At 36.3% G+C, this 12,661-nt stretch overlaps 1 protein-coding gene across 1 annotated transcript; it reads left to right on the top strand.

The window, feature by feature from the left end:
- Positions 1-680: 680 nt before the first annotated feature.
- Positions 681-12,661, top strand: LOC308605780 (all-trans-retinol dehydrogenase [NAD(+)] ADH4-like). The gene is given in 7 exon segments (XM_081216050.1): positions 681-786; positions 3,519-3,620; positions 4,810-4,951; positions 6,474-6,561; positions 8,697-8,803; positions 9,295-9,344; positions 9,348-12,661. Coding segments are annotated over 7 exon segments (597 nt in total). The 5' UTR covers positions 681-768; the 3' UTR covers positions 9,438-12,661.

Below are 12,661 nucleotides of genomic sequence, written 5' to 3'. Positions count from 1 at the left end.
TGGCATCACCTTAATAGTGTATATTAGCTGCATATAAGCCCTGAATTTTCCCTAAGGAAAAGCGCAAGTACAAAAGGATACATGAAAAGACTTTTTATGCAATTCTGATTCATCACAAAACAGAAAATGGATGAAAAAAAAATGTGGTCAATTCATACAATGGAATACTCCACAGTAATGAAAATAAACAAAGTACAGCTACAGGCAATGTGGATGAATCTCACAAAAATAGAGTTGAGAGGATAAAAAGACATGAAAGAACACATACACTATGACTCCATTTGTATAAAGCTTTTCATCAGTAAAACTAAACTATATTGTGTAGAGAAGCATAAATCATAAAAGAAATGCAAGGAAATTATTATTAGGATTGTGAAAGAGACGGATGGATATAGGAGGGATTCTGGGTCAGTGGAAATGTCCTTCACTTTATAATTATTTGTTAACTTATCTAATAGGTTTAATGACCTTTTCTCTGTTATCTTATATTTTGCAATAAAAAAACAAGTAAACAGAAATCCCCAAATAGCAGTTGGAAGCAATGAGGGTTTGCAGCTGAAATATGACACCACAAATGATGATGTGGAGAGAGATGGGCAAAGTTGCAGATTACGGCAACAAAAAAGGAGAGAAAGTAACTGGAGAATAGAAGAGCAGAAATGGTATTTATTCAACGACAATTCTACACAGGACACAGAGCACCCTGGATAGAAGAAGAAGAACTTCTTAAATCAGAAAGAAACTTCCAAGGCAAGTTTCCCAAAGAAAATGCGCACCAAGGGCAAAGTAAGCAAATATACTGTTTCTTTGTTCAATTCGTGTTTTGTGTGTGTGTGTCTTTATACATTTGCTAAAAGAAGCGTCCTTGGGAATTACTCTCAGAAAGCAGCAGTTTAAAGTTGATCAAAAGCTAAGTCCCCATCAACAGATGTATGGATAAAGAAGACGTGGTATATATATACTCATATAGGTACTTCCCTGGTGGTGCAGTGGTTAAGAATCCACCTGCCAATGCAGGGGACACGGGTTCAAGCCCTGGTCTGGGAAGATCCCACATGCCTCAGAGCAACTAAGCCCGTGTGCCACAACTACTGAGCCTGTGCTCTAGAGCCCGTGAGCCACAACTACTGAAGCCCGCGTGCCTAGAGCCCGTGCTCCACAACAAGAGAAGCCACTGCAATGAGAAGCCCCCGCACCGCAACAAAGAGTAGCTCCCGCTCGCCGCAACTAGAGAAAAGCCCACGCTCAGCAGCGAAGACCCAACACAGCCAAAAATAAAATGAATAAAATTTTAAAATATATATATATACACATATGTACATACACACTCACAACGAAATATTACTCAGTCATAAAAAAGAATGAAATCTTGCCATTTGTGACAACATCGGTAGACCTAGAGGGTATTAAGCTAAGTGAAATAAGTCATACAGAGAAAGACAAATATTGTATGATTTCACTTATATGTGGACTCTAAAAAACAAAAACAGATGAACAAACATAACAAAACAGAAACAAAATCACAGATACAGAGAACAGGTGATTGCCCGGGGGTGGGGGTGGGGAGCTGGGAAGATGAGAGAAATAAGTGAGGGAAATTAAGGGATACAAACTACCAGTTATAAAATAAACGAGTCACAAGTATGAAATGTACAGCATAGGGAATATAGTCAATAATTAGTACCTTTATATGGTGACAGATGATAACTAGACTTTTCATGATGAGCATTTGAAATGTATGGAATTAGCGAATCACTATGTTGTGTGCCAGAAACTAACATAGTGCTGTAGGCCAATTATACTTCAAAAACAAACGAACTCATAGAAAAAGAGATTGGGTTTAGTAATTACCAGAGGTGGGAGGGCGGGGCAGGGAGGAATTGCATGAAGTTAGTCATAAGGTACAAACTTCCAGTTATAAGACAAATAAGTAGTAGGGATGTAATGTACAACATGGTAAATATAACCAACACTGCTGTATGTTATATATGAAAGTCGTTAAGTGAGTAAATCCTGAGTTCTCATCACAAGGAAAAACATTCTTTTTCTATTTCTTTAATTTTATGTCTATATGAGATGATGGATGTTCACTAAACTTATTGTGGTAATCATTTCATGATGTATTTAAGTCAAATCATTATTCTATACACTCCTTAAACTTATACAGAGCTGTATATCAATTATATCTTAATAAAACTAGAAGACAAAATAAAGATGATCAAAAGGATATGAGTGACCCTCATGCTAGTTATTTACTCTAGGAAATAACTGTGAATTTGCCAAAATGCTTACTACAAAGGTGGTCAATTAAATATTATTTATAATGGCTAAAAAAAAGAGACATTTGAGTAACTGTGCCATAATCATAAAATAAAATTTGTATTCATTAGAAATAATGTTAGAGAATATGGAAAATATTCATTGTATATTAATAAGTAGAAAAAAGTAGATTATAAAATATTACATACAATATGGTCCCATGTGAAAAAAACTCAAATGATTTACCTCAAAATCCTAAAGTGGGAGATAAAATTACAGATGGGTTTTGTTTCTTTTTTCATATTTTCATTTTGAAACTTTCCATAATTAGCACATGTTGCATCTATAAGACATGATATTTAAAATACAATTCAAAACTGCATAACAGGTATCAAAAAATATGTATCCATGTGGAAAAAGACTGGGAAAATCATACCAAAAGTAAAAATAGTAGCACTAGAATGAAGGAGTATAGGTTTGTTTCTTTCCACTTTCCTTCAATGTTACTTACATTTAAATTAAAAATATAATTTTAAGAGGCTAAAAGTTTTTAAATCTGGGGATTATAAAATTTTTAATGCTTAATTTCTTTTCATACATCTTTACCCAAATTCTTTCAAAGGGACAAAATTTTTATTTAATGTATATTCTACTGATAAATTTAATAATTATGTAAGCCTCACTTCTCAAACTTTTATGTGCATATGAATCACATGGGGATCTTGTTCAAACACAGATTTTGATTCAGTGGATTTTGGACAGGGCTTATAGCTCTAGCAAATTCTCAGGTGATGTCGATAACTGCTGGTGGCAGGGAGGTCCACATTTTGAGCAGTGAAGATGTAAAACACATCTGCTCTAGCAATAAGGATTCAGGTAATGCAGAGCTGATAACAAATCGTTCGATCAACAAACACATACTGGCCAGCTACCCTGCCCAAATCCTATAAATTTATCCTCTTTATTCTGGAGAGAAAAAAATCAAGGCTTTATAATAGGGTAAACTTTAATACACCTGTTCTTTTCGAAAGTTAAAAGTGCAATGACTACAATGTAGAATTTGACTTCTATTTTCAATTAAGGTCCCTTGTCTTTAGAATAATATAATTATATATAACATCCAGCCACAAACTCCAAAACTCTCTTTCATGAAATAATAGTATCAACACGTTCGTTCATTTTTTTTCCATGATATTCTTTCTTTCTCTCTCCTTCTCTCTCCCTCCCTCCTATCCTTTCCCCCTCTCCCTCTTTCTCAGGTTATTAAATGCAAAGCAGCTATCGCCTGGAAAGCAAACAAGCCCCTCAGCGTTGAAGAGGTTGAGGGAGCTCCCCTCAAGGCTCATGAAGTTCGAATTCAGTTGTGTGTGGACTTTCCCAGGGCGGGACAGGCAAGACACCAAATGCAGACTCGGCTTCGGTCAGGTCAAGCCTATGTAGTGTATCTGGGAGTCCCAGGAGTTCTCACTATGGGGGAATTACATATTTAGGTTCACATTAAAAACAGGTATTATCCCCAGGAGGGGTAAATTGTAAGAATCAGACAAAGGAATTCCTTTTAGATTAGAATTAGGTAGGTTTTCTTTTTGTTTTCCAGTTGCCAGTTATTGAAAAGTGTTATTAAAAGAAAGATTGAGAGTTTGGTTCAAAGCAAGGCAAGATCTGATGCTAAGGGTCCTGGGTGCCCAGAGGAGGGCACAGAAGTGAGACAGCAGGGAGAAGACATGGCACTGAGCAGAGAGGGATCACAGGCAACAAGTTAAGTCCATTTCTCCATTTTCTCCGCAGCTGACCTGGCTTATGTTTTTCCTCAGGATCACCACAGTAAGAGTTGATGCATGAGAATGAATGAGATATCCTCACGAACAGAATCCTGAAAAATAATACTGGGACACTTCGTAATTAATTAAGACAATCCTTTATTTGATAGCTCTCTTTTAACTATGAAAGTTTTATTACCTCTATTGTATTTCATGTAGTTTCAACAAAATTTGAACAAGCCCTAGAAACCTGTGTTCCCCCTCCACTCCCTCTAACAGAGTTTAACTTTTCCCTGTTACCTTTGATTTCTCCTCTCCTAGAGACAGTGACTGCCAATTCTCTCTCTTTGTGTGATTTTTCAGTGACAGTGAAAGGAAGAAAATAAAGATGCATTAAGAGGAAAGAATATATCGTAACCTTTTTTTTTTTTTGGGGGTACGCAGGCCTCTCACCGTTGTGGCCTCTCCCGTTGCGGAGCACAGGCTCCGGACGCGCAGGCTCAGCGGCCATGGATCACGGGCCCAGCTGCTCCGCGGTATATGGGATCTTCCCAGACTGGGGCACAAACCCATGTCCCCTGCATCAGCAGGCGGACCCTCAACCACTGCACCACCAGGGAAGCCCCGTAACATATTTTTAATTGTTCTTTTTTTTTTCAAAATACAATTCTTTTATTGAGCTCAATGAGTGTTGTTAAGTTTCAAGGTGTCATTGGGCCTAAATTATCCTCCTAACTACCCCAATGATATAATTACAGAAACAGGACTCAAGTCTGCGGTTGCTTTGTAGATAATCGCCACCACCTTGTGCCATACTGATGCCCATGTCATCCATCCTCAATTTGAGGGGGCTTTTTTCCCAGTGATCCTTGGCCATGAGGCTGCAGGAATTGTGGAAAGTGTTGCGCCAGGAGTGACCAACTTCAAACCAGGTATTTTAATTTCTGATTCCAACTAAATGGAAATGTCAGGATATTTCAGGGATAATTCCTGATACAGTCCTGGCTTTGCATGCTATAACTGATCTCTGTTTACATAAGGGGTCCATCTTTTCCAAAGCAAAACTGAAACACACAGTCTATCGGAGTCTAGCAATGAGACACAATATTTCCAATCAGCGCTGCCTAGGGACTTCCCTGGCAGTCCAGTGGTTAAGACTCCGCACTTCCACTGCAGGGGGTGCAAGTTTGATCCCTGGTCTGGGAAATGAAAAACAAAAGAACTGTCTAATAAAATCTGGGAAATACGGTCACTTTATTTACATATAGCACTGTGAAACTGTCCTATGATGCAAAGCTACAAGGTGAGCTTACACTGAGCTTCCAAGGGGGAACAGATGACAATTTAAACCTCCTCTAAATAAAACAGAAAACTATTTTAATATTATAAAGAATTTAAAGAATGATGACTTATAGGTAGCTTAAGCGAGAAATATTATGCATATGTCAATGTTAGCTTAAATGTCTTCTTGGAAGTTTGTAAGATAAACATGTATATGAAGCATGCCAATAGTCGAATTATTTACTTTACATTTTGTAACAGATCCATCAAATACTGCAATATGAGCCATGCAATTGTCACTTATCAGACAGGATGAACTGTATCATTCTTTCTTCCTTTAATGAGGATGCTCCAAACTGAGAAGTATATTAGTATCTTTCCATTCAAAACAAGATTATAGAAACAAATTGCTCTCCAAAATTTGGCATCCACAAACAAGTCTGGCCAATGTAGTCCCAGCTCTACCACTTACTGGCTGTGTGACCTTAACCAGTTAAGTCACTTTTCTGTGACTCAGCTCAGATTTCCATTTTCTAACATGGGGACAATAACAGTACCCATCTCAAAGGGTTGTCCTGAGAATTAAATGAGATAATACATGCAAGCAGTTAGAATGGTGGCTGACACGTACTAAATGTTGAACAAACATTAATCATCATTATTGGACCTTGGTCATCAGAGGATAGAAATCATTATTGAAATTGAATAAAAAGCAGAAAATGTGGAATTTGAGAGTGAACTAAATGATGAAACTTGAAGATGATATATAGTTTACTCTCCACATCTAGCCTATTGCCCACCTCCCCTATTATATAAGGATGTTCTGTTCCATGCAGGATGTTTAGAAATGTAATAAATAAAGTCATTATGTAATAAATAATAGTCATAATGCAGAGTGTTGCAATGACAGCAGAGTCTCATAAAGGACTCTGCACCTGGTGGTATAATACAGATGTGTTGCTTGACTGCCCAGCAGAGAAAAAATGAAAAAGAAAAAAGACAGTATATACAATACTTGGGAGAATCAGCAATCTTGTAGGTTAATAAAATACTGTAGCCACCTATACTTCCTACTGAACATAAAATGTATACCATAAAGAATGGTGTTTTCCACCAATTCACCTGGTAGAAACTATAAGTACACATCATCTAACACATGGTCTTTTTTTCTAGGTGACCAAGTAATTCCACTCTACACACCTCAATGTGGAAAATGTAAGTTCTGTCTGAGTTCACGCACAAATTTTTGTGGAAAAATCAAGTAAGCTCTATAAACTATTAGTAAGAGTATAAATTGTTACAAATATTTTGGGCAGTACATTGGCATACCTAAATGGAGTTGAAGATGTGGATACTTTGTACCCACCAATTCTAGATGTGTACAAGAAACTTGTAAAATCACCCAAACAGACATGCACGATAATGATCATTGCAACATTGTAATAACAAGCAATTGAAAATAGGGTAAATGTCCTTCAATAAGAAATAGATTAACAAATTGCTATGTAGTAACACAATGGAATTACTATATAACAATGAGAATGGCTAAACTTGCTCTAAATGTATCAACATAGAATAATCTCACACATATAATGTTAAGGGAAAGAAGCAAGTTTCTCACAGATAAATTTAGTCATATACAATAACAATACCATATATTGTTTATGGTTCATGTGTATGTAGTTAAGGGAATGATAAATGCCACATTCAGAATAATAGCTACTTCTACAGAGGATGAGAGAGGAATGCAATGAGTCACAGTAATTTATTCAAAGACCACACAGATATAAGTCTTGGAGCTAGATTTTGAACCTAGGCAGTCTGGCTCCAGAGTCAAAAATTTAAATTGCCTTATTCTCTACTGATTTTTCAGCAAATGAATGAATAAAGCCAGGTTCATGTGAAACACCTAAAACGCCTTGGTGAGGCTTGGTCCTCAGCTTTGCCATCCAAATATTCTTTTTTATCAGATTACTTAGAGTTGTTCAGTGCCAAGGAAACAAAGGCAACCTAACCAAAATAAGAGGCTGATCTAGAGCTGCTATTTAGAAATGTTAGAAATTCTCAAAACTATAAATAAACACATATTCAAATAAAGATTTCAAAACACATTCTAAAAGTTCTAGGTCATTGCATTGTCCATCCCCAGTAAGACAGACAGAGAGAAGAGGGAAAGAATTTACTGTACTTCAGATTGCTTCTTTCATATAATGATCAGTGATGAACAGGAATGGTATTCCTATTGGGAGTTCTGTAGAAGTAAAAGTTGCCTCAACAGGTGAGAACCAAGTTAACCACTGGCTATGGCAAACGATATGGGGCAAGTTTATATTTTTCTTGTATAATATTAGTCTCAAAAGATTTTAAATGTTCAACTATAACATAGGGCTTCTATGTGGAATGGCCATCCACAAGTTTATATCTTTCTTAAACTTATTTACATTTTCAATCTTGGCATTTTTATATTAACTCCAAACCTGCAGTAGGTTAAGGTAATATTTTCTCTTTCTCTCATGCAAAGATCAATGCAAATCCCCTGGGCCCCTGCCTTCCATGTGGTGACTCAGCAATGAAGGAAGTTCAAATTTGTGGCTTTACAATCTCGACATGAGGTCCTCTTGGTTGTTAGATCAGAAGGGACAGCTGACGGGTTGTACACTGGCTTTTTTATTTGGGCTAGGAAATGGCACACGTCACTCCTGCCCGTAGCCCAGAACTAGTCACATGACTCTACTTAACTGCAAGAGAGCTAAAAAATATAGGGAAGCAGATGAAATGTTTGATGAGCAGCAGCCACTGTTATTTTCTGTTTAACTGTTTTGCCTTCTGTTTTAAATAGCATTTCTTTTAAATTATCCTACATTGAGATCTGCTAAGTTTACAGTTATATGCCTCATTTTTAGACTCTAGTGAATACTCATTCGCCCTCTGTTCGTGACTTAATTTTGATCCTATGTTCCTGGAATTGCAAATATCTTCATATATACCATTGTACCTGGTCAAAAACTTGTTGACTAGAGTTTATAATATCTTCTATAGATCTTTACCTTCATGTATGTATATTTTTCTTGATATACAATGAGATATATTCTAGGTTCGGCATAAGTGTGGTATTAAACAGAGTAAAATATGTTTTGTTTATTTTCAATATCTTTTTTGATGACATTCAAAATTTTATTGGATGTTCTATCTGAAATAGAACACTGGTGCCTCAAGTCTCAATCTACAATATTACAACCTTATTAGCTGGAATCCCATTATCTTGTATGCAGAGTTGTGTAAATTTTCCCTAAACTATTGTACAAACCCACATTGGAGTTCATGTTCTACTTATCTTACTCAGCTAATCTTTTTGTTTGACCTTCCAGAGAGCAGCCCTTGACAGCATAACAGTAGGTCGGGGAGTACGTACATCATTGGAGTAAACGTTGGTGACAACAGATTGAATGTTTCTGCAGTGGAGCTAATAATGGGCCGTACTCTAAATGGAACAAGCTTTGGTGGTCAGTTATTTTTTTCTTTTAATTTTCTTCATAGTAGTACTCAAATCATCATAATTAGGATTATTGAAAGGAAAGGAAAATAATTTATTTTTTAAATATTGAGTGCCTAGAATATACCTGAAGACTACATGAAAGCTGTTTATTCTATTAGCTACTTGAAAGTAAACAGAGTTTCTTTATAGAAGGATAACTATAATTTGCAAATTGAAATTCAGTTTGCATTAAAATGGACCAACATAGGGGAACAAAAGGTAGACGGTGATCAAATTGAGATACTTCCTTATGTAGAAATAGAAAATAATCTTGAATTTTTCTTTTGAAGAAAAAAAATTTAACAGATAAAAGTACAAAAAATTAAAGATGGCAGGGAGATAACCTATTTGAAGCAACCCAAATCTGACCTGATAATTTCATTCATTTGACAAACACTGGTTAAACTACCTTTTCATGTCAAGCACCATGTCTTTATTTGGCATTTTGGCCAATTACAGTCTGGAAAGGTATCGATTCTGTCCCAAAGCTGGCTGCTGACTACAAGAATTAGAAATTCGATCTGGATGCATTGGTGTCCCATACCCTTGCTTTTGACAAAGTTAATGAGGCATTTGACCTAATGTACCAAGGAAAAAGGTAAATTACCAAAGAGATGAGTGAGCAGTTTGAAAAACCTTTATGATGATTCTATTTTCATTTGATGTTGAAAACTAACCAGTGTGTCTTTTCTGACACTTTCCACATCATCAGAAGTACCCGATGTCCTTAAAAGATTAAATAGTGGCCATTTGCAAAAAAGAAAAGTTCCTACTCTATTTCCATAATGTACATGGACATACACTGTTCCAACATAGAGTGGTGATATAAACTGACACATATTTTCCCCTTCACAAACAATTGTTAACTCAGTTGGGGCTGCTCCATAGAAAGAGAGTTTTCTAGAGTATAATGGCAGGCTCAATATAGTACAATATAGCCCTGAGTCTGGAATCACTGTGGTCTGCAACTGACACAGAATGCCCACTCCAGGCCTTTCATTATCAGGCTCAGGTGAAAACCATGAAGATGTGAGTAGTGAGTGGCAGGTAACACATACTTAAAGGGTTCCCCGCTTGCCTCATTCTCTTGCTTTGTCATGGTTGTCTTATAAGTGATTCAAGTCTACAATTTTAGCTACATTGTGCTCTCTTGGCATAGACCCTGAGAAATGATTTATAAAAATGTCCCAATCAGGGGATCCCTGGTAACTGGGGAGTGGGTAAGACTAGGATCAATGATTTTGGTTAAAATAGTCAACCACAGTGTTGGTCAATAGAAGCAAAGGCCAAAACATCAGGAACAGTGTTACACAGAAGAGATGCAAAAAGGCAACAAAAAGAATTGAAAGGGGGAAACTATATAGTTAAATGACAGAACTTTGAAGCAGAGAACAAATGTTGCAAAAGAAGAAAATAGGTCCACAGTGTGAGGACCAAGGATACTCCCTGGGAAAGAAATGTGAGAAAATATCCCTACTCATATTAACTCCCTAATTTGCAAAAGTGTTAACTGCAACATATCAAAAAGAGGTTCAATAAAAAGAAAAGAACAATTAAGAAAATGGTAATAGGAACATACATATCGATAATTACCTTAAATGTAAATGGATTAAAATGCTCCCACCAAAAGACATAAAATGGTTGAATGGATACAAAAACAAGACCCATAAATATGCTGTCTGTAGAGACCCACTTCAGACCTACGGACACATACAGACGGAAAGTGAGGGGATGGAAAAAGATATTCCATGCAAAAGGGAATCAAAAGAAAGCTGGAGTAGCAATTCTCATATCAGACAAAATAGACTTTAAAATAAAGACTATTACAAGAGACAAAAAAGGACACTACATAATGATCAAGGGATTAATCCAAGAAGAAGTTATAACAATCCTAAATATTTATGTACCCAACATAGGAGCACCTCAATACACAAGGCAAATGCTAACAGCCATAAAAGGGGAAATCGACAGTAACACAATCATAGTAGGGGACTTTAACACCCCACCTTCACCAATGGACAGATCATCCAAAATGAAAATAAATAAGGAAACACAAGCTTTAAATGGTACATTAAACAAGATGGACTTAATTGATATTTATAGGACATTTCATCCAAAAAAACCAGAATACACTTTCTCCTCAAGTGCTGAGGGAACAGTCTCCAGGACAGATCATATCTTGGGTCACACATCACGCCTTGGTAAATTTAAGAAAATTGAAATTGTATCAAGTATCTTCTCTGACCACAGCGCTATGAGACAAGATATCAATTACAGGAAAAAATCTGTAAAAAATACAAACACATGGAGGCTAAACAATACACTACTTAATAACCAAGAGATCACTGAAGAAATAAAAACAGAAAATCAAAAAATACCTAGAAACAAATGACAATGCAAACACAACAACCCAAAACCTATGGGATGCAGCAAAAGCAGTTCAAAGAGGCAAGTTTATAGCAATACAATCCTAACTCAAGAAGCAAGAAACATCTCAAAAAAACAACCTAACCTTACACCTAAAGCAATCAGAGAAAGAAGAACAAAAAACCCCAAGTTGGCAGAAGGAAAGAAATCATAAAGATCAGATCAGTTGTAAATGAAAAAGAAATGAAGGAAACGATTGCAAAGGTCAATAAAACTAAAAGCTGGTTCGTTGAGACGATAAACAAAATTGATAAACCATTAGCCAGACTCATCAACAAAAAAGGGAAAAGACTCAAAACAATAGAATTAAAAATGAAAAAGGAGAAGTAACAAGTGACACTGCAGAAATACAAAGGATCATGAGAGATTACTACAAGCAACTATATGCCAATAAAATGGACAACCTGGAAGAAATGGACAAATTTTTAGAAAAGCACAACCTTCTGAGACTGAACCAGGAAGAAACAGAAAATATGAACAGACCATTCACAAGGACTGAAATTGAGACTGTGATTTAAAATCTTCCAACAAACAAAAGCCCAGGATGAGATGGCTTCACAGGCGAATTCCAACAAACATTTAGAGAAGAGCTAACACCTAACCTTCTCCAACTCTTCGAAAATATAGCAGAGAGAGAAACACTCCCAAACTCATTCTACGACCCACCATCACTCTGATACCAAAACCAGACAAAGATGTCACAAAAGAAAACTACAGACCAATATCACTGATGAATATAGAGGCAAAAATCCTCAACAAAATACTAGCAAACAATCCAACAGCACATTAAGAGGATCATACACCATGATCAAGTAGGGTTTATCCCAGGAATGCAAGGATTCTTCAATATGTGGAAATCAATCAATGTGATACACCATATTAACAAATGGAAGGAGAAAAACCATATGATCACCTCAATAGATGCAGAAAAAGCTTTTGAGAAAATTCAGCACCCATTTATGATAAAAACCCTCCAGAAAGTAGGCATAGAGGGAACTTACCTCTACATAATAAAGGCCGTATATGACAAACCCACAGCCAACATCATTCTCAATGGTGAAAAACTGAAACCATTCCCACTAAGATCAGTAGGAAGACAAGGTTGTCCCCTCTCACCATTATTACTGAACATAGTTTTGGAAGTTTTATCCACAGCAATCAGAGAAGAAAAAGAAATAAAAGGAATACAAATGGGAAAAGAAGAAGTAAAGCTGTTACTGTTTGCAGATTACATGATACTATACATAGAGAATCCTAAAGATGCTACCAGAAAACTACTAGAGCTAATCAATGAATTTGGTAAAGTAGCAGGATACAATATTAACACACAGAAATCTCTTGCATACCTATAAACTAATGATGAAAAATCTGAAAGAGAAATTAAGGAAACACTCCCATT

Source organism: Mesoplodon bidens (genome assembly GCF_964165515.1).
Source record: "Mesoplodon bidens genome assembly, chromosome: 1".
In the NCBI taxonomy this organism is placed as follows: Eukaryota; Metazoa; Chordata; class Mammalia; order Artiodactyla; family Ziphiidae; genus Mesoplodon; species Mesoplodon bidens.
Note: the sequence above shows the minus strand (reverse complement) of the source record. Positions and strands in the feature narration are given on the sequence as shown.